Source organism: Struthio camelus, chromosome 1, assembly GCF_040807025.1.
Source record: "Struthio camelus isolate bStrCam1 chromosome 1, bStrCam1.hap1, whole genome shotgun sequence".
Lineage (NCBI taxonomy): Eukaryota > Metazoa > Chordata > Aves > Struthioniformes > Struthionidae > Struthio > Struthio camelus.
The window spans coordinates 198,199,036-198,222,191 of NC_090942.1; the positions used below are offsets into that span (position 1 = coordinate 198,199,036).

The 23,156-nt window shown below is 40.7% G+C and overlaps 1 protein-coding gene across 8 annotated transcripts in view; it reads left to right on the plus strand.

The window, feature by feature from the left end:
• The window catches only part of STARD13 (StAR related lipid transfer domain containing 13), a 328,326-nt gene that overhangs the window by 179,693 nt on the left and 125,477 nt on the right, over nt 1–23,156 (plus strand). Inside the window, exon 1 of one of the 8 annotated variants that reach the window (XM_009686489.2) lies at nt 9,740–10,278. The exons of the other annotated variants lie outside the window; for them this stretch is intronic. Within the exon in view, the coding sequence (XP_009684784.2) occupies nt 10,110–10,278 (169 nt within the window). The 5' untranslated portion in view covers nt 9,740–10,109. Of the gene's footprint in view, nt 1–9,739; nt 10,279–23,156 lie in introns of those variants that run through there. 8 annotated transcript variants of the gene reach the window in all.

Sequence of the window (23,156 nt, forward strand, 5' to 3'; positions counted from 1 at the left end):
CAGAAATGGAAAACTTAAGTTGTGCTCAGAACAGTGGACTTCAGGGAGAGAGAAAATCCTGATCAGTGACTTGTCTGATTCATGAATATCTATTTATGTCATAAACTGTTCTACTGCTGGTTTATTGTGAAAGGACTGCCAGAGATTTTTTTTTAGCAAAAAAATATTATGATTCTTTGATACTTCTAAATATTTTGGCATGAAAAAGAATAGTTTGAGATTAAAAGCCATTGGCATTGTTCATGCCGTTTCATTTGGGGGAATTAATGTACTGTAAAAAACAATTGATGTAGATTATGCTAAATTCTACCTTTAGGTGAGGGATGAATGATACACGCATGTCTCATATTTCCCCCAGCTTATTTATGTGTGAGGTTGCTATTTAGGCACAAATATGGCAAAAATTATACAGCTAGCTAAGTGTGTGAGTGTGTTGATTGCCCTTGCAGTGACGTGGTGAGTCAGCCTTAAAACTGGCCTAGTGACCAAGTTCACTGCTTATCATATTATTTCCTTGCTGGATCTTTGGTCTAGTTCTGGGATGCCCAAACTGGCAATCCAGGAGAGGCAAGAAAATGTCATGTGCACCCTGTTCTTCAGTGCATGGGCAAGCACATCCTCGCATGGCAGGTGGACAGACCTCAGCTCTGTGCTGCGTTCAGCACCCTCACATGCCCTTGTAGCAACAGCGCAACTGACACATGTCAAGCAAGATGGTCCTGGGCCATACCAAAAGTGTTGGCCGCCATAAGGCTTAATTCACTTTGGTTTCTTATGGAAATGGGAGAGGTGGAGGCAGACATTGGCTCTGCTGCTTGTGCAGAGGGCCACCCTCCCGGGAGTACTTGCCCAAATTCTTCCCACTCATCAGCCAAAACCTCAACTTTCCTGGGTCTGGATAGAAGCAAAGCAGCCAGCAAAGTGATGGCTTAGCTGCCCTAGCCAAATACCTCCTTTGCCTGTTACTAGTGTGAGTTTTGGTGGTGACAGTTTGAAGAACGTAGAAGTAAAGGAGACATTTTAGTTAATGTTGCTTAACAAAATGCTTTATGTGCACTCTGCAGAGTAATTCTGTGCTAGGCTGCAGTCCAGCAGTAGAATCAAACCCAGCTTTTCTGTTAGTGCACGTTGCACTGTAGAGCCACACACAACAAACGCAACACGTTTGTTATGCAGTTGATAATATGCAGGAGCATGCATTTAACTGTACTGGGAAGTCTGTGGCACTCTGCAAGTTCAGGCAATGAACATCTCATCTAAGGGAACCTGCTGCAGGTGTAGGATCATTTTGGAAGGGAATTTCTTTCTTCTTTTGCTCGTGCAGTCAAACTAGACGTTTTCCTGCTTCCAGTGTACTCATATTGTTAATAAGGAACACAAAACTACCTTGTATTTCTTTCAACTGCCTTGCATTTCTTTCTTTCACTTTTAGATACCGAAGTAGTTGATAAAGACGAAGATAACTATTATCAGTTAGGAAACTTGTGCAGAGACAGGTTAAATGTCTTTCATGAAGTCTTATAGCAAGTTATTGCTAGGTAGTCCTATGCCATAATCATCAGATCAGTCTGCCTCACTGCTGAAATAATGTAGTGGCTATTCACTGATGTCAAGGAGGCTAGAGAATTTCTGGGCAAAACTTCATGTTCCCATGTGGCAGTGTTTGAAATAACGATGTTACTCAGAGTAACTGAAGAGTAACTAAGTGGTGCTGTTCTGTTTTTGGTGGGGAAGAGGCAAGTGGTTTTTTTTGTTTTTTGTTTGCAAAATCTATCTTTGGCGTTGTTTCTCTAACATAGATGCTCAAAACCCTGTGATCAAGATCTGAAAAAGCAACTTTTCTCTCTTGCCCATTTCACTACAGTGCTGCTGCAGTGCTGTCAAAAAGAAAATAAATAATGAAACCTTTGCACGAAGTCTGGGAGAAGGCATGAACCTTCTGCTCAGATAGTAATGTTTGCCTGTGGTTCAGAGTTACGCCAGCAGTAGGTCTATACAGGGATTTAGAATATATTTTGATAGCATAAGAAAGTGTTTGGATAAACTTAGTTACAAACACTTTCTTATGTTATCACTGTGTTATCCAAACACTTTGTTAGTGAAGCTGGGTGATGAGGATGTATGTTAGCCCACCGCTACTTAAATATATTTACCCAGTTCCCGTGAGGTTAGTTTTAGGAACCTGTGTATAGATTTAGCAGATGGAGTTGCACTAAGTGTATGGAAACTACTTGTAGCTCATTTCTGTCATAGCGCTCTTTGAGCGCTTTGGCAGAGAAGGTCTGTCACCTGAAGTGTCTTCCCTTCTCATGACCTCTATTTTGAACTCTATTTATTATCCCAGTTTTTTTCCCCCCCTTTAATTTACTGTTGAGAAACATTGCCTTTAGGGACTTCACATGCGGGATGCTGACTGTTCTTGGCTGGATTCAGGCATCAGGTGAGCATGTGAACAGCTCAGCTGGGGCCGGGGGAATCTATATTCACATGCTGGCATGATTTGACTGAGAAAAAATGCCGTGGTTAAAACTGAACAGGAGTGAGACCATAATGCCTAAATTAGCAGCCAAGGACTGGACCACTTGCACCAGGTTATGCATGGGACTGGCGCGCCTGGTCCCCTCCACATCCCCGGGGTGAGCAGATGGAGTGGGGCAGTGCCACCCTCTGCGGTCCTCATCCTGGCTAGCAGCCACTGACAGCTCCTGAGCGGCAGGACAAGAGGGCACGGGGAGGCCACGCTCATGGCAGCATCAGCTGGTCCACAGGCCCCAGCCACAGACCACAGCAGGGGTTATTTTGATGCACTTATGAAGGAGCATTCCAGCTAAGGATGCCATTTTTAAATAGTACATGGGGTGTGTGCAGGCTGGTTAGGTTATATGGGAATACAGAACAGCCACTTGTGGTCAGACCGCAGGTCCAGCTAATCTCGTACCTGGTGGCTGCCAGTAGCAGCTATTTAGGGAAAAAAAAACTAACACTAGGGCAAGCGTATAGCGATAGTGTGTACCTTATATGCCTTACCCATGTCCATGTGGTTTAGGGGCTTCTTCAGCCACATTTTTTTTTATTTAATAGTCCTTGACAAATTTTTCTCTCATGAATTCACCTCATCATTTTTTGAACTTTTCTACCTTTTGGCAGCCACGGCATCCGCTAGCAATGAGCTCCGAGATGTAACTATACATAACATGAAGAAATATTTCTATTCATTTGTTTTCAACTTGCCCATGACCATTTCACTTAAAGTTCCCTACTTCTTTAATTGTGAGAAAAGAACCCAGAATTACTGAGTCATTGGCACACCTTTATAATAGCATAATGATGTTAGTTTTTTTGTTCTCAATTACTTTTTCTAACAAACTTTAAAATATCTTTGTTTTTTTCTTTTTTCCTACTGAGCACTTGTACTGGCTTTTTCGTAAACCTCTCCAAGATCTATTTCCTCAGTGACAGTAGTTCCTTTAAATTCTGTCATTGTGCACTGTGCATTGTGTATCATTAGGGTGTTCCCCCCCCCCCAAGTACTCAAAAACTACAGTGCTCAAAAACTACAGTTTTAATGCCTACTCAATCAATTTCATAAGAACTTTGAGTGTTGCCAACCAATTTTTGACTTCCAGACTACTTTAATATAATTGCTAAATTTTGTCACCTCACTACTCAGTCCATTTAAAAAATGATTTATGCGTATAGTGGATAAAACAGGTCCCAGTGCTAATCTCTGTGGGATTCCACTGGGAACTTCACACCACTGTAAAAATGGAATATTTCTTACTACTTTTGTTTCCTATCTTTTAAGCAGCCATTAAGCCACAAGTGGCCTTTTCCTTTTTATCCCAGATAGCTGAGTTTCTTTATAATCTTTTGTTAGAGGATCTTATTGGAAGCTTTCTCAAAATCCAAATACATCATATAAGTGATATGATCCTTTTAAACCCAGATTGTAAAAAAGATTTTAGGTATTTACCTCTACCAGGCTGATTTTTCACCATTGTGTCATAATTGTATGCATTTAGTAATTCTATTCTGTGTTGTAGTTTGTTCCAGTTCTTCCACCATAGACTATAGACTTCAGTTCTTTAAATTCCCTGTGAAGCCCCTTTTAAAAATTGCATCATGTTGCTACTTTCCATTTCTCTAATGAGAAGTCATTTTAAGCCATGAGTTAAATCTCATCCTTGACAGTAGGGTAATTTTATATCTGAGTTCCTTTAGGACTTTGGTGTGACCTATTCAGTCCTGGAGACTATTCATTTTATTGATTCGACATCCCTAAGATCCTCCAAGGGAATTTTGATGTGAGGAATCAGTTCAGCTTTCTTGCCATGACCTCATCATCTTGGGTTTTTGCATTTGTCCTTATTTCTGTGAACGGGGGAACTTCCTTTGGTGGCAGGTAGGGAAGTTGTTAGCCGTTTCCGCCGGCTATCCTTTATGCCTGTAAACATATCACTCTTGTGCTGAGCGTACATATATAAGCAGAGGCTCAGCACTCTTGTGCTGAGCCTCTGCTTATATTTGAGTTGCCTTCTGTGGTTGGCCAGGCCATTAATGCTTTTATAATCAGAAGATATGTTTTATAGTGGTACTTCCACTAAACGTGGTTCTTAAAATACAACTGGATAATCCTCTTATGCTAGAACTGGGACGTGAAAATAGAGGAAGAGGATATATTGTACCATTCAGAAGCCTCTTTTCCTGGTTTGAAGTTTATCAAAGATGTCTATAAGCCTCTCTTTCATGTACAAGAAGAAGCCTTGTTTAACAGTACTCATTTTTTAAACTCACTATCAGTGATGCAGCAGCTGACTTGCCTCCAAAACACATCAATATCAGACTTTCCAATTAAACAGTTCTCTGTTGTAATGCAGTGCAGCTATTAGCCTTTTCCATCCTGCTTCCTAACCACGCTGAAATCTTTTATAAACTCTTTTCCTTTTGCCCCATTGCAGTCCGTATCTGTCTGCAGACAAGCCTCAGAGCCTCACCTCCCTGCAACGGCCTCAGGAAGGTGTTAGACGCGCTGGTGGGACAGAGTGAAGCGCTTCTGGCTGCTGTAGAAATCCTGCTGGTTCATGCCATGGACGACCTAGTTTGCTGGTATTAAACCCAGCTCAGCTCTCAAAGGAATGGCAGGGTTCAAACATAAAACATTTTTCCTAAATATTAGGCAGTGAACTTCTGCTTTTAAAAATCCCAGTCACAGAAATAGGATTCAAAACACTTGAACTAAGCAATACCCTCATCACAAACACAGCTTTGAGGTCTGCCGCAAATGACTTTTTTCCCTTCTTAAATTTGAAAAAGGAGGAATTGCCTGCTCTTAGTGTATGAACTGCTGTGCAGGCATCTGTAAAGGCAGAAATAGGTAAGAAATTGTGTAGGATATCCTAGTTATGGCCAAAATCCAGTAATGAAATATTCTTCTAACTGCAAAACTATAGACGGGAATCCAGAGATCAACGTGTTAAAAGTAGACGCCAAATTTTTTTTCTGTGACTTGAAAACAGAGTTTCCGGCTTCTTATAGCTACATGTCATTAATGTTAATAACACCTGTGCTACTCCAGCTATTAGGAAACATTGTTGTTCTCATAGCACCAGTGCTTTCGAATGAAGAGAAATCATCAAGTTGCCATTTAATCTTAGATGTGATATAGCAAGATAAGTGTAACTAACAATAAAAGGGAAATGGGTCAAAGCAGTAAGATCAAGTGACTGATTATTGTGTGAGAACTGTAGGTTAAATCCAAGCCAGAAGAACTCGATGTCATGCACGATATCATGAACAGTTAATTAGGAGGTGTGCATTATAAAAAAAAAAAGTGAGTAAGAAGTCCTATTATGTATGCATAAATAGAAGTGGGAAAGTACCATTTATCTCAGTTTGCCCTCGACTACCCCGCAGGCTATACTGTTGTCTCATGTGGGGCAGCATTTTTCAAAAGCCAAGCTGGAAACTGGTGTACAGTCTCACACTCCCATTTTGTTTGGAAAAGCTGATCATAAGTGAATAGTTATCAAACATACTTCAGCGTTTCTAGAATATCCTGTGCTGTTTTCTCCATCTTGTTACAGAATCCTGTTTTCAGGAAAATGGAAGTGAATCTAAAGTACTACCTATGATCCTTTGGTATGTATGAGTAGCCCTGAGGACAGGCTTTTTCTGCAAATAGTTTACTCTCTCCCCCTCACCCCAAATGCAATTGCAGTGATAAAAGGAGGATGAGAAACATAAAAATTAATGAACAGAAAATCAAATATTCATAGAGTTCCAGCTAGGGAAAGTACACATCCTTGCGTTGACTTTGTCAGTTATGCTAGGACTTAAATACTGTGCTGGTTTCAGTGACACGGTGCTATATTAATATGCCTGTACGTAAAGCTTCCTGATCTTGCAGAGAATTTCAGTATGCATCAAATTAGTGTTTGTCGTGGCAGAGGTCTAGCTGTGACACGCAGGTAGTATACTCTAATTCCAAATGCAGGTATTTCTGATTCAGATTAAAAAAAAATACTGGTTTCAGATGTGCTTTTTATGAAAGAGGCTCCATTCTAACATGGATCAATCATGGCACGCGAAGATGGAGTTCAGGTTTCCCTCTCGCAGACTGGGCTGTTGCCGTAGCAGGTAGCGTACGTGTGCCAAAGTTCCCCTGCAGCCTTTGTGAAATGCACAGAGAAGTTTTGAGCGTGTAGCTGCTTTTATAAGAGGTACATTAGCATGAAGTCCAACGTTGCTCTGTGAAGTCTTCCAGAATCGCTCTGTAGAGTTTAAACTAAAATATGAATTAGCTGTGTTGCGTAGTTCTAACAGCTTAGGCTTCTAAGTACTTTCCATCTGAGAGATTAGTGGTGAAAGGTGTTTTCTCATTTGAATGATGGGCTTATACATTTTCGAAAATAAACAGTTAATGGCGAGATAGTCACGGAATGACGAGACAGTCATATTAAAAATATATAACAAGGACTTCTTCTTTCCTCCGTTGTACACGAATTGAAGTGTAGGAGCTTTAAAATGAGCCCTGAAAGACCAGCTAACTCTTGTTGTTTCTTGTTTTATTTGACTACTATGTAAGTGCTGGATTACAGCCAAAGAATTCAGCATCAGAAGAGGCACCACTTAGCAGCGCTGCGCATGAAGCAGCCCTGCAGTCTGAGATTGTGTTTTGGTCCTAGTGCCTGGGAAGAAATGAAATGTGTTGCTTTGCAGTGGGCGCTCCTCATGCTGCCCTTTGCAACTGGGCAATGTGCTGGTTGGCGAGTTAGGAGGACAGCTCCAAGATCGCCCCTGCTCCCTGGCACGAGCGTGGCCAGGAGCAAGCGGGAATGCCGGGCAGCCAGATGGGCGCCAGTGCATCCCTCTGCAATGTAAAGGTATAACCGGACTCACTGAGGGCTCAACTCTTGAGTGCATCTGTTTCCTAGTTAGGACCTTGTCTGAGGCTGTTGCCTTAGTTTTTGTTTCTTTGGTCTGGCTTTTTAAGCCTTACATTTTTGTTCAACTCATTTCAAGTCTCTGCAAATATTGCAAGGAGCAATGCAGAATCCCATTAGTTGAAAAAGTCTGTGTAATTTCCAAAAGAAAAAGGAAATCCGTATGAAAATTCAGAACGAGTGCTCTGAAATGTTAATTGCTTTTTTCACTAGCAATGGCATATTGTAAGTAAAATTAGATCAAAGAACTCAGCGCCATCAGGACTCGCTTACTCAAGTATAAAACTCTCCTAATAGCGGTAATGCCGCTTTGGATGAATCATTGACATTCAGGAGTCTCTGGGATATTTATTCTTTGAAAGACAGCAGATGAGCATTTGACACGCTGACTTTTCCTGGGGCAGGACAAGCTGGGATGGGATCCGTAACCATCCCTTCCCTCACTTGTCATGTGTCCTCCCTCTCAACTTTACACAGCAAAGAAGGGAAGAAAAGGGCACTTCCTCTTCTCTGGCTGCAGATGACCAAAATAAACCCAGGTCTGTTTGGCAGTATAGACAGTAACAGTGCTGCCTGCATTGTTTTGAGTTCGAAGTTCCTCCTGGCTTTCTCAGAAAAGACTACAGAGCCATACCTGGGAAAGCACACAGCAAAGACAGAGCTGGGGTGGTGGTAACAGGAGGCTGTCATTCTTGAGCATACATTTTAAATTTCTAGCACCCAGAATTATATTTCTCGTTTTTTCTGCGTTGCAAAAACCTTGTGTTGATCGTGAGTAAAATGCGTAATATGTAATGTCAATAGGTTGTAGCACAAGAAAATCCTACAGTAAGTTTATTGCACAGAGTGAAATGTAGTGAATAATTGCGAACAGTTCCCCTCCTGTTTAGGCAGCTGTGTGCTAGCAAACTGAAGAGGGCAGCGTGCAAGTTTGAGCCCAGGCGTGCTGTCATCCAGGCTGTCTAACCGTTCGCATGCTCCCTGGCCTGATTTTGTCCTGGGGGAGCTAGCAAGTTCCCAGGCAGTGCCTCAGTGGGGTTTGAGGGAAAGTGCCAGCCCCATGGCCCTGGTCCTTGTCGGCAGCGAGATGAGAGCTCAGCTGCTCTGTGAGGGTGAGCCTTGCCGTACCATCGCCCTCCAGGCCAGAGCACAGATTTGGACCTCTTCCTTGGCCAGTATGGACACAGACGGTCATGTTGTCCCAGGTGGAGACCTGCCAGAGTGGGTGGGCAAACCAGCTGGAGGTGGGGGAGGCAGATGCCACTGCGGGTTGGAAGAGGGGTTCAGCCCCTTCTGGAGGAGGTTTGCCAGCACCGCAGCCAGCGGTCGGCTCCCCATCCCTCCATGTGCCGCTGGTCCGTTTGGGAGCAGCGCAGAGTTGGCCCCATGGTTTGCACGCAGTGCAAGGTCCATGCAGGGAACCTCCCTTGTGCCACTCCTTAGGCGATGCAAGCGCTTCCCCACGCCTGCGCCTTCCCCTCTGCTCCAGTACCAATTTCAGCGTGAAACCTTTCAGCCAGGGGCGTGAGAGTCTTTTAAGTCTTTTCCACTTCCAGTGTTGTGATTCTGCGAAATTGCTCTCCAGTGCTGTGAAATCGTGCCGTGTGTGCCAGCGGTGCTCGCATCCGAAGCTGTCTCCATCACAGATCTCCCTGGCAAGAGTTCTGCTCCTTTAGGAACGTGCTCATGCTACGTGTGTAGTAGACCAAAATGCTGACATTTTAAAATGTTTTGGAAAATTAATTGACTGACGTGCTAGGGCATTTTCTGTGTTACTTGGTGTGCATTTTCACTCAGATTTGCTATATGGATGCTCATAAAATTGGCAATGTTCTGCTTCCATTTCATTAGCTGAAGAAATGTCACATTTTGCAAATGCAAGGTTTGATATATAAAGCTGGATGAAAACAGGTGCGCCTCTGTCTGCTAAAAAGCAAAAGATATTATGTTGGGGAACCTGCAGAACAAAGAACGTCTCAATTCTCTTCCCTTCTTCCACACTGGAAATGGTTCCCAGTAATGCTAATATTAGGGAATCTGGGGTTTTGCCTGCTGCTAAGTTATTTTTTCCCCTTAGGAAGGGCTTCATTTGTGCCAGTGCTCGTCGTACTGTGTGGCTTTGAGATTCAGGCAGCCCATCCTTAAATGGACTTGTTCTTGGCAAACGGCAGTATGATTTTTAGAAAATTAGCAAGGGCACCTTCTCAAGAGATGAGTAGGCAGCTGTGTGGCATGGAGTGGAGGAGGAGAAGGTTTTCCACAGCCCTGCATAATAAGGAGCTTTGCAATCTAAAATAGGTATTCCGAAATGGCTTGAACTGTTTCCTCTTTGTTTTCCAAAACGGTCCTTTGCAGCTAGTCAGTGCTTAGTAAGCTCAGAAGCACGTCCTTTGCCTTCGAGGCTGTGCGGGACTGTAACTGCTCAGCAGACTTTGTGCCCCTGCTCGGCGCAGGCACTTTCCCATGCTGTACTGGGAGCGATTGGCTCTCTCGGATCATGTGGGAGCAGCTGGAATCCTGAGTTGTAGCTTTTGGCACTCCTTTTTCTTTTAAAGCGCTTGCTCCTTTCAGCTCCCTAGGGCTTGTTGCCTCCCTCCTTTCATTACTCTGATTATAATCTGGAATAGCCGTACAGGAGACCGGAGGAGCGATTTTAAAGGAGCAGAGATGTTTAAGCAGGTGTCCAGGACTTCAGGCACAGGCTGCTACTATCTAAATTCCATGTCACCTGAGGGCCAGGAGATGTACGTACGATTCGACCAAACGGCAAGGCGCCCTCCCTACAGGATGAGTAGGATTCTCGCACGTCACCATCTGCTGACGAAAATTCAACAAGGTGAGTTACTGGCAGCAGCTCTTAGTAGCCTGTCCCTGTCGTTATTATCTGCAGGTCCACATTTTCAAACTATGTTCAAACATGTTTTAATGCCTCCAGTTGCAGGTTGCAGGCTCTTTTCCTTTTCGTATTCTGAACTAATCTGACTAAAGCTTTAGTTTGAAAAGGTCATTCATAACTTTCTGTTTCTATGCAGTGTACATATGCACATATACACAGAGAACAGAAGGGTGAATGCTAGTGCATGATTAGCCATTTAACTATATCGTCTTTTAATCATAAACTATGTCGTAGCTTCAGTGCTGAAGTTCATCTTTTCTGACTTGAATAGCAGTTGCTGACATCAGTATGTCTGCTCCAGCTGCTCCAGGTAAAACCTGCCTCTAGTGAAACACAGAGAATAGGTGACCATCCAGTTATCAGCAAAGCAGAAGACCAGACCAGCTGGAAAAAGGCAGCTCAGCCAGCATTCTTTGGAAACAAGTGCGTGTAACTGTCAGAGGATTAGAAAACTTGTCACATGTCCTTAAAGATAATTGCTCACTTGGCTTTCTGCAACTGTTAATACATTTATCCAGCCAGCCATTACAGACGTATTGATCTTCTTTTTCTGAAATATGTATCTGCAGTGCTAAGGCTAAGTACCTAAATACAGACTGACCTCAAGACAAATGCTTTGGCCTGTATAATGCAATTTAAAAGCAAATCATCTTCAGAATCTGTAAAGCAAAGATAAAAAAGTAAAAGCCAACCGTGCTGATTTTTCTGGATTAAAAAGCAAATCAATACATAGTGGAATCCTGTTTCCAAGAATATCAGTTGCCAAAAGAGTTGTGGTCCTGCGTACAGAAAAAGAGAAAGAAAATATAATGCATTTTCCATCCCACCACCATACTGGAAGATAACAATTTCTCAGGCAGTCATTGTCTTGACAGCTTATATTTGATTCTGCAACTAGGAACAGTCATAGATTTAACATCGTTTACTGTCTGTATCTGGAATATATTACAGAAGTTAGTGTGAGCTTCTGAACAGCAGCAGTTAAACACAATGGCTATTTCTGTATGTTGCTTTCAAGTAAGACTCTGTATATGTAGCTGTCAAACTCTGGCAAAAGTACAGGAATATAATGATGAAACATTTATTGCCTTTATAAAGAAAACAATACATATTGCTTTGGCCAGCTTTTAAAAAAGATGAGAAAGATAGTTTCTGTGGCAATTAGGAAGAATGCCGTTGTTTGCAACGCGGTCTCAGGAACTGGTCATGTTTGAAGGATACTGGTCCTCACTACAGCTCTGATTTCAGGAAGGATATTATGTCATTCTGTGTACCCAGTGTACGGCCTTGATTGAATGGAAAGAAAAGGTAATTTATTTCTCTTCAGTTTTATTTGAAAATACTTCAGGCTGTGTTAGAACCAACTTAACTGTCAAGCGTCAGCTACTGATACAGTTGTTGAACGCACCTTCTTTACCCGTCTTCAGTATTGTAAGACTTTCTGTCGTGGAGCTTGTGTGCCTGCCAGCTGTACCTACAGAGCGATGGCTGCCAAAAAGTCATTCAACAGCGCTGGTGTTTTCAAAAGCTATGTTGATTTTAGGCGCCCAATTTGTAACACTGAAATTGAGGTTTTAGTTAAAGTACTACGTACACTGACTTTGAAAATCTGATCATTTTACGTAGCCTTGACTAGATCATGCACTGATGGAGATATCTCAGTCCTGTAGTCACTTTTGAAAGTGAAGGCAATAAATACCTAGATTGCTCGAGAGACTGTGTGCTGAAAAAGCTCTTGCTGCTCTGCCACAGTTTTCCAATATGTCCCATACAAAGTTGTAGAAATTAATAGTTGTATAATGCTGTGATGATGTGATACAGTTCAGTATGTAACCACACTGTATGCAAGAGATTTGTGTATTCCAGATTACTAGGAATATATTGTTTGCTTCCTTCACTTCTTTAAATTAAAGAAAACTGGGGACAGAGTTCTCACTGTTGGTTGAGTGTCAGTTCACTAGAAATGGTGAAATTATATGTACAAATAGATTCTGATGTGTGTGTCTGAGCCCCTGTGCAGGAATGTACGTCTCTAATAGAGAATCATAGACAAGTTACCCATTTTTTTCTGCAGCGCCCCAAGTAATGAGTAATAATTTTGATATAAATAGCTGTGTTAGTAATACCAAAAAAGCAAGTCCAGCCAGTGTAATTCAGCCTGAAACCTCCAGTTTACAGTCTGGATGACATCTTGGGTCCATCCAAGTCCCCAATGAGACTTTGCCTGAGGTTCACTGGGTCAGCCTGTCACCCTCTGTGCTGCCCTGTTTAGACTGCGAGTGGGGTAAGGCTGGGACAGGCTGGATTTTGTAGTACACAGTGCAGTAGTCATTCATAATTAATTGGAAATGTTACTCCTTAGGCAGAGTACTATAATACGGATTGAGACATCACCCCTTCCCTTTAGAGATAAGTGAGTTTGGCCAGATTGACAAGAGTGATTAGTTAGTAATGAAGTGCCATAGAGCAACTTACCAGAAATATATTTTAAAGCAAAAAAAACCCCGAGAGGCACGATGAAAACCAAAACTTGCTTTCAGCAGCCCAATTCAGTAAAGCATGCAAATCATTCTTTAGTCGCCCGGAATTCGTAGGTCATTGAATCATACATTTTAAGGCCGGAAGACACCATGAAGACAATGCAGTTTGAACTCTGCTACCCCAGTTCTTGTGTTAGGACCTCCCCAATCTAATCACTGTTTGTACTGTAGCATATGTTTAGGAAAACATCCAGTCTTCATCTTAAAATCACTGAAATGGTGAATCCTGCGTGCTTAATTGCTGTGCTGAAAAGAGACCTGCCACATGTGTAAGTGCTAAGCTGCCTTGGGGCTTGTTTGAATAGCTGCTCTCTACTTTTTGGGCAGATATTTTTCAGTTGCTGGATTTCCAACCGTAGGCACCCACACTAGTAAATACTGAAGATTTTACATCAGGGATATTTTTCCTTAGTGAAAGAAATGATTCACAAAAAATATATATATGAAGCAGTCAAAACTTCCGCTCCAGGGTATAAGCCTGATTCACTAATATAGTGTGACACTAAGTGTTGCACACACTTCCAGCTTTTCAGTCATTACTGCATGTATTTTTCTAAACGATGCTGAATTACACTATCATATTGTGCAATACGGCTTTTCTTCCTCCTTTAAAAACATGTTTGCTGAAGAGGCTTTCCTTTGTATTTTCCTTTGGTGTCAGTTAAAAATAAACTAAATGAATCATTCTAGGAATTATGTTATTTAATCATTTCTAAAAAGAAAACCACCACAAGGGAAATGAAATGAACTAGACTGGTATTTTAATCAGATCATACTTTAAAAGTCCTAAATATTTGGTTTATGTTCACCACCGACTCCTTGAGGCAGAATTATGTGGTGGCCTGCGAATGTGAGTAGTAATTATCTGTCTGATATTAAGTAGGTATTTTCAAAATGTAACCTTTGATGATTCCCTTTCCCCTGTAAGCCCGTTAGTTTCCATGCTGAAGGGGACACATGCCTCAGCATAAAGGAACAGGGCGTAGCATGCTTGGTCTGAAGTATTTATTCAAACTGTGTATGCAGTAACTATATGAGAATTCATTAATGATTACTCATGTTCTCTTTAAATAAATAAGGTGGTGACTCTCAAGAATTTATATTACGTGAGTCACAAAGTTGTTATTTCTTTCAGAGTACATGGCTAAATACAGTACAGAACAGAAAATTTAAAAAGCAGTTGTAGGTAAAAAATAATGGAGAATTAAGGCTGTACTCTGAAAATGTTAAATTGAAATCATTGACTGGCCAGCGAAAGTATAGCATAAGTCAAGATGAATGAAAGCACATTCTGCCCCTGCATAGCTAGGCGTCACTGTCAAAGAAATTCAAGGTTGTTGTCCAAAATTATTTACAGTAGAACTTGATTCTTAGCCTGGACTTTCAGTAAGAAAACAGTGTAAACAAAAAGTAAAACGAAGGTGAATTCCTGTTGTCAATGAGTAAATTCCTATCCACAATGAGAAATGCTGTATGATTTCTCTCAGTGAATGTCCACAGGCAAGAATAGTATAAGAGTCCTTCAACAAAATGGTCTCAAAGCACGTTAGAACTTTTCAAAAGAATATCTCTGTTCTCTGTTCAGCAGATGCTTTAGCGTAGTCTACGCTGTAATTTCAGGATTGATCTTTTATGACTACTGTTATCTCTTTATCATCTGTGTTCATCCGTTTTGGGTGAGCCTTAGAGGTACAAGCAAATGTAGTTTTTCTGTCTATATGCTTTCCTTTGGAATTAGTTCAATATGTTTCATTCATCTCTTTTCTAAATATGACTGCATTTTATGGGGAGTGTTACAGAAGGATATGTGTGAGTTGGTAAAAATTTGTGTGTTTTTGGTGACTTTAAATTTGAACTGTTAACATAAGACAAATCAAATATGATGAACAGCAGTGGATAAGCTGTAATATAGTCCCATATACCGCTCAGATTGAGAACTTTGAAATCATGACAGTGAAAAACATTGGAGTCCTAATCTGCATTAAAAAGCCCAGGTCACATTTTGGGTGTGATATAGGTACACACAGGTATATACTTGTCCATCCCTGGAGATGGAACATAGAATGTGATTATATAATTAAAGACTGTGATATTGTTCAAATAAGCAAGGAGGACAGAGGATGGTTGTTCAGACAACCTGAGCCGTAGCATTTCCCACGTTCTGGATGCTTGCCACTTTTCCTACACGTTTTGTAACCTAATTGTCTGAACACAAGAAAGCAAAACAAAAACCAACAAGACTCAACCATCATGTTAATGATTCAAAACCTCACTTAAGTCATTTCTGACCTATGCCGTTGACCTCCTATCTCTCAAGCTGGTGGAGTAACTACTGGCAATAGTTGTTTGTAGTTCCTACCTGTGAGCCGTCAGAAGTACAGGGAGACACAGCTTGTAAACAGTTACTCATAAGTATTTGCTGCCAGAAGAGGAATGGAAAAAACATTCAGGTGGTTTAAGACTTAGTGCCTTAGTGTTCTAGACATTTGGCCTCTCCCAGTGTCATTTTGCTCCCTTTAGCCCTTCACCGGGGCCCTCTGATCCCCTTCAATCCCTGCTACGCTCACGGTGTTCTGCTGTGAGGTCTAGGGTGGCCCAAACTACCAGAAGAAGTATCTTCAGCAGCAGAGTTGCCTTACCGTCCGTGGCCGTGGCACGCCCTGTTGCTCTGTGGAGGTAGCACATATATGGTCCAGTATAAGAGACACATGTGAGGCAGGAGCATGCCCACCGCTGATGGCACCTTTGGGTCTGTTGGACTCTTTCAAATTCTGCAATAAGCCTGTGAAAAATGATATTTTTACAGTATCTGAAAACTCCATTAAAAACTGACACCCTACATCACTTGAAGCCCATCTTCTTTCCTTCCTGACGTGCTCTCATTCCTCAAGTCTCATGCTCAAGTTCTTTCCCCAAAAATGGAGAAACTACAGTTTTTCATTAAAGTTCTAGAATTTCTTAAAAAATAAATTTTCTTCTCAACTTTTATTCAGAAGTGGCTCAGGGTACAAATACTGCACTTTATTTTCAGGGACTTAGGTATAAATGTACTCATGAAAGTCCCAACCATCCTCTGTCCGCCTTGCTTATTTGAACAATATCACAGTCTTTAATTATATAATCACATTCTATGTTCCATCTCCAGGGATGGACAAGTATATACCTGTGTGTACCCATATCACACCCAAAATGTGACCTGGGCTTTTTAATGCGGATTAGGACTCCAATGTTTTTCAGTGGAAGTATTTCTGCTGATTTTTTTTGCACAAAAAAATAAGAACATCCTGAGGGGTATTTAGAACCTCAAAACACCTTGAAGTATGTTTGTAACATAAAAAGAAATGTCCAGTGGTGAAGATTTCAATCCAGCTAATTAAAGTTTTGCACAGTTGTGCTTCATCGAAAACAGGACATTTTAAAGGGAAGGACTGAGAAACCTTTGCTGGAGGAAGCAGAAATTGTCAAGAAATGTCACAATTAGGCCATATTGGAAGATCATATATACCTGCTGAACCAAAAACGATAAGGTTGATACCAATTACTAGGTATAATTCTATGGTCTGTGTAATGCAGCAGATTAGAATAAATAACAATAATAGTCCCTCGTGGCCTTATAACTTAACAGTCATTGAGACGGGTAGTTTTGCTGAGATGTAGTAGTTTTGCTGACATAAGCAGATTATACACAGAGAAGGAAATCTTGGCTTGTCTTTTGAGTTAGGGGACATTTGCTCTTGATTTCATTGAAAACAGGATTTCAGCCATGGTGAAATCTAACTTGAGACATTTTTGTTTTGAAATTGTTGTGATGAAATGAACAGCTGTAGTTATCTGCTATCTGTCTTCTGTATTGGTCACTGAGGAGATTTTTAATTTTCAAATTAGCCCTATTGTACAATTGGAGACAATAATGTTCAAAGATGTACAATCCAATAGATGCAAGATGTACGCTTAATAAATGAATCATTAGTGTAATAATTTTTTTTTTTAGTTTAAATTTAGAGGAATTGTTAAGTCATTGGGGTTTATAAAATGCTACATAACAGAAGTAAAACACAAAGTACTCATGAAAATGTATTAATTAAGAGAATCTGAACACAGCACTTTTGTTACTGGGGGACTTTCATGAGTACATTTATATAGAAGTCCCTGAAAATAAAGTGCAGTATTTGTACCCTGAGCACAATAAGCATTAATTAAAAGATTCTACAGATTTAAGTTCAGTCAGATATTATTTTTCTCTGTGGGCAATAGATCTCTGTAGGCTATTTCTTTTAGATTTGGTTTAAATGCTAACACTGTGAAGCTGTTGGTAGCATCTTAGCCATAGTCATTGTTCTTATCTTACTTCAATCACACAATATTAGTTTTCAATCTCTAAAAGTTGCACTTAGACAATTATATGAACTCTTCTATAAGGGGTATGACATGTATTTAGATTAATGCCTAAGCTTCTAATTGAAGAGAGTAGGAAAGGAGCTGCCTTGTAGTTAAGTTATTTTACAATTGTTTATAGTTGAGTTTCTTACACCTTGTAGTAGCCACTTTAAGGACAGAATGCAGGATTATATAGCCTGTAGGCTTGATCCAGTATCTGCCAATTGTGTCATTTCTTATTTATTTACACTTTTTATAGGAGTACTTGCCTTTGTGCAAGTCAATAAACCTTCATCTGCTTGCCTCATATATGTATAATTTTGCTTAAAAACCTGTTGAGTTTCTCCTCTTAGGTTCAGTTCAACAGGTCAGCTGAAGTTACTAGAGCAAATCATTGCAACACTAATATGTACATTACAATATACTATGGGAGAGGAGGGTTTGACCACCTTGAGCTAGAGTATTTTGTAACTATCGAAGAGCAGACAGCATGATGCAGAGATCTTTGGAGCAATATTGCTTAGCTGAAAAGAATGTGCGTGACTCAGCCTCGAAACATGTTGTGGCTTTTCATCTCTGATCTGTTACGGGGCTGAAGAGGTTAAATTCAGCTGGGAGAAGAGCAGCACTTCATAACATTTCAGATTACGTGGGGTTTTGACAAACCTACACCCGTTGATGGGCAAAAGTTTCTGTCCCTGTGATAAGTTTTGTGAACTTGGAGAAATAACTTAGACAGGATGTCGAAGTAACTATCATCTGCCAGGCAGGGAAGCTGCCTTGCTGGGACATACCAGACATTTCACTTTGCACTCTAAGTCCTTTGCCAAAGAAGGACTCGGCTCTGAGATCAACTTACTCAGATGAATCTTCCTCTGTATTAAAGGAGCAAAATAATAAATCCTAATAATGTCAACTGGTAGTCTTTTAATGAGCTAGATATTACATGCCTTCTTCAATAATTGCTCTCTCTTCTAATAGGATTGTGATTGGAGGAACTTCTGTTTGTATGGGCAAAGTTTTCAGGATTTGGAAGCAAAATCTGTATATCACTGTTGTCTCACTCGTTCAGTCCAAATGGCCTAAAGGGTACTGACTTTTCTTCCCTTAATGTGTCACTAGTGTTTTTCATGGTTTATTTATTTTATTGATTGTGTCATGCTTGTTTCTAGATCTCCATCATTTGAGCAGTTTAGGAGAAAAAAAGCATTAAGTAAAAGTGGGATCTCAAGAGTTAATCCTAACTCTTACACACTTTGTTCATTTCTCCCCCTCCCCCTCCAAAAAATGCCCTCAAAATCTGTCGTCTTTCTTTGAGATTTCTCAGCTTCCTTCTTGAAATCACACTTGCAGGAAAATATTACACCCTTGCATTAAGGAAAGACATTTCCTTAAGGGCTACAGTACAGCTTTTACTGTCAAATATATCTGCAAGCTAAGAGCATAGTACAGTATCTTGCTCTTGTCTAACACTTTTATACAAGGTAGCTGCCAGTTCTGCAAAACTCCCGCGTGTGTCTGTAGTGCTGAATTAGACGGATGGGAGGTGAGTTGAGGTATTGCATCCTGGACTGTCTACCCCGGTCTCCGGGTAGATGACTCCCTGGCTCTGTTTTGGCCTTCTCCAGCTAGCTCTACCTAAGGCAAGTTTACTGGAGAGAAGATTAGTGCTAGGTATCAGGGACATGAGCCAAGAGATGCCACTTGATGCAAAATCAGGAATCTGGCTGTCATAACCGCTCTTTCCACTGCCACAAAAGACGCAAAATGGAGAGAATCTGTGCTCTACAACTCTAAAAATCTAAACATTAATCTCTGTAAACATCCAGATCATACAAGTCTAGAATTTATGGAACTTTTGTAAAAGGCATCGTGCTGCTGCGTCCTTTTCACTTCAGGAAATGGCCGAACCATTAGTTTTTTCTAGTCTCCAATGGGTACGGGAGTGGGAGTCTGGACAGGACAGGATTCCTAAGCACAATGTGGCTTTCTCATAATGCATTTGGCAAAGTAGACGAAGCTAAATTTTGTTTTGTCTCTTTAATTGCATCGGATGGTAGCAGCTGAATATCTAATCATTTTGTAACTTCAAAGGTAATGGCTTTCTCTTCCTGCAAACATTTATCTGAGGGAAATAATCTAAAATCCAAAAGTTAATTCTTGGCACAGATAGTGAGACACTGAGTCCTTGAAAGTTTTATTTTTATTTTTAAATAGCTATGTTTATATTTCTGACGGCTTTAAAAACTGCAGTTCTACCAGCTTTCCTTAGTTAAAAAGAGCAGTGCTCTGTAAAAGTCTTATCCAAAGTTAAAAGAACTTTCTTTTCTGTTAAATTCAGCAAGCTTTGGACTATGTATGGCTTAAAAGTCCCATCAAAATTAACAGGGTGAGATGTTCAGAACACAGTCCAGATGGCTCATTCGGCATTAAACCCTGCAAAAAAATGAGCCATTGCAGCAGAAGCTGCATCTCATACTGCTGCCTGAGTAATGTATCTTGAATCGAATAATACTGGCAGTGATTCATGGCTTCTGGTGGAGCCTTTCTTCATTCAGTGTTTCAGGTCAAAAGCAAGAGCTGTCTTCCCTCTGCCTTGAACAAATGGGGGCTGGTAACCGATGACAGTTAAAACATCATGTGAATATTACTATGGTCCAAAGTGCCTGGCTATCTTTGGGGTTGGGTCTTTAATTCATCTCTGAGTTATGTGAGGCCATTCCTCTACAGTAGCTCACAGTACTGACTTCATCTGCGGGGTCATAGTGAATTAAACAAGGCAACAGGGTGCCTTTGCCCTTGCACACACAGCGCACATGGTGCACAGGGTTTTATCTGTTCAAACCTAGAATGATCCATTCATAAGCAGCTGTATTTTCAAGGAAAAGATTTCCGGTGACATTTTAATTCTCTTTTATGTTAAACTATTTTTAGACTTTTCTTGCTGCCAGTCATGTCAAACGCTTTGTGTCTTTGAGTTTTAGCTGAATTGCATAATAAGTGTTTCAGCTCATTGTCACATAATGGCAGTGTTATTTGCTGAAAGTCTTATTATTTCAAACGGTCTGTTATGTTATGATCGATTCATTAGTTCTGTCCTCTGAAGTTCAAGAGGAAACAATTTCAATTACTAAAAGGTTGTTTAAATTAAAAGTATTGTCAATAATACTTATTTTTATGGTATTAAGTTCCGAAACTCTGTTTAAGACTAACAAAGCGGATGATCTATATTTCAAGGCAATAATCTGGCTTCTGACATCCATAGTGGAGTTGTTTATCTTGGTGAGAGAGCTGTATTATTTCTCAGGGAAATTTAGTAGTTACTTGGATTATATTTTTAGCCTGAGAATGCAAACACCTTCCCACCTCATGTATTCACGCTAAGCTGGCAGCAGTCGGACGGTCTCAGGAAGAGTCTCTTATGGCAGAGTTTGAGCCCAAAGACACGACTGAGTTTTTGTTTCCAAGCTATTTCGTTATATATGAAAAACAAGTAATAACGTAAACTCCTTCCTCGCTGGGCATATGATTCAGCTCCTACCTTGGACTGGTTGGGTAAGCTCAGTGAATATGGACAGGCATAAAGCTTTGACACCTCCACTTCTCTTTTATTCTTTACTTTTCTTTCATATTTCAAGATTTGAAATATAAAGGCTGAGGCGAGCAATGAGACTCCCTGCCTTTTTCCCTCAGGAGAGCTGCTGTTACAGAGGAGGATGCAAAAAGGAACATAACAATGAACCACATTTTTAAAGCAGCGCATTGAGCCCTCCCCCAGAGCGTCCTGCCCGCCTAGGGAGGAGCATGGCTGGCTGCGTTTCCAAGACTATTTTCTGCTTTCTTGCAGCGCAACACCTATCCTCACTGCCCTGACATCCCAGCAACTTGGTCTCTACAAATCATTTCTTATTCCCAGAGCTGCTATATTATCATGCCACTTACTGTCATTGGTCATGTCTAACGAAGCACGTTAGGATGTTCCAGTTACACACGTCATACAGTGGTGTCTCCTGCAGTCGCTAGCCCAGGAGCTACTCCTGCCACAGAAGTGGTAGCCTAAAACCCTGTGCGTGCCTCAAAACCCACCCACGACATACTGCTGTGGGTCCATCACTATCGGCAGCCACCCTAGCCGGGGGGAGCATAAGTCAGGTACCTTACCGTTAGGCATGAAGTACCAGAGGTGTAGACATGCCTTATATGAAAGCAGACTAAGGTCGTGTAGGCTAAATGGACTATGATATAGAAGTTGAGCATCCAGAGTTTGCCTGTTTCATATATATAAAAAAGAAATAAAAATTGTATATGTATATATGCACATGTACATATACATGTGTATGTGTATCTGTATATTTATATATTTTATATTTTTATATATGTATGTATATTTATATAATTTTATAAGCCAAAACATTAGATTTCTGAGGGCATCAGACAATTTAAGTACAGAGAGATATCAATATTTCACAGTCGCTGGAGGTTACAGTGACCCAGAATTTTCTCATCCACTCAGAATGGCTGAGAGCAGAGAGTGCTGTTCAGTACCAGACCTGGCAACATGCCTTTGTCTTTCTGCAGCATATTCTGCCAAATGTGAAAGATGTGAAACAAATACAATTCTAGAGTAATTTAACTGATTTATGGAGAAATTAATATTTCAAAAAGTATAAAAACTATTCAGGATTTTTTTTGGTTAAAATTGATATTTTAATAAGCAGCAGATTTAGCATGGCCCAAGAGAATTCAGGAGCAGGGCAGAGAAATCTCAGGCCAGCATGAGAGGCACAGTGCTTTGCCACATGCAGCTATAATTTCATCCTTCTGCTTCGCTTTTATTCTGACAGTACTCCTGTCTTCACTTTGCTGGCACTGTGGGAGCTGGTCTCTAGAAAGCTGTGCTCGTTAGCACTCTGATAGCCTCCAGTTAGGACCACTGCTCGTCTGGACTGGCTCTACAAACAGCAGCTTGCAAAAAGCATGGTATTGAAAGAGGAGTTCCCCAGCCCCTCCTTGCTGAGGAAAGACTACTGAAAATCCTTAAATTACTCAGTAACAGTCCTGATAATAATTTGGGGGTGTTTCCTGCTCCTTTGAGAATAATGTTATTTTCTACTAACCGTGCCCTGACATCATTCTCCACCAGCCACTGTGTATGAAATTACGTGAGAACTAGAGGATGACTGCAGTCATCGAAAAGCCAGGAAACATTACATCACAGGGCTTTAATGAAGACCAGTGAGAAGCTGCTGGCATTTTAATTGTAGCTCTACAGACCCGTTACCTCCCCACACTGTCAGGGCTTTACAGTGTTCTGTGTTACCTGCTGACTGATGCCGAAAGCAGAAGGTTTTCCAGAAAAAAGCTGGTCCCAGTGAAGAGAGATTATAGATTTAAAAATACAAGCTGAATACAGATTACACAGATTTTGAAGGATAAGGATACAAGTGGTTGTATGTGAATGTTTTATTCTTTCGCAAAATAGTTCTATCACTACTATCTATGTTTTTTCCCATTAACATTTAAAGCTGGTAGTTAACAGTTTGATACAAACTATACAAAACTATATTTTGCCATATAGTTTGTTTTGTTGAAAACGTATGAAGAGCTGAAATCACAGAATAATTGTCTATATGTCAGTGTTCACTAGACTTGGTCGCAATGCATTTAAAGTGCATCAAAAATACATCACACATTTTTAAAAAGTATTCCTTATTGACTATGTAGCAGCTGGAAAACTATAGCAAGTTTTAATTATCTTCAGAAAACAAAAAGCTCTTGCCAACACATGCTGGTTATTATCAGCAGCTGCTGTATGCTGACATACTCTTTCAGCTCATATGAGTCTCAGCTGTCTTAAACAATCATTGTAAAATGTAAAATAGATTTATAGTGATGATCATT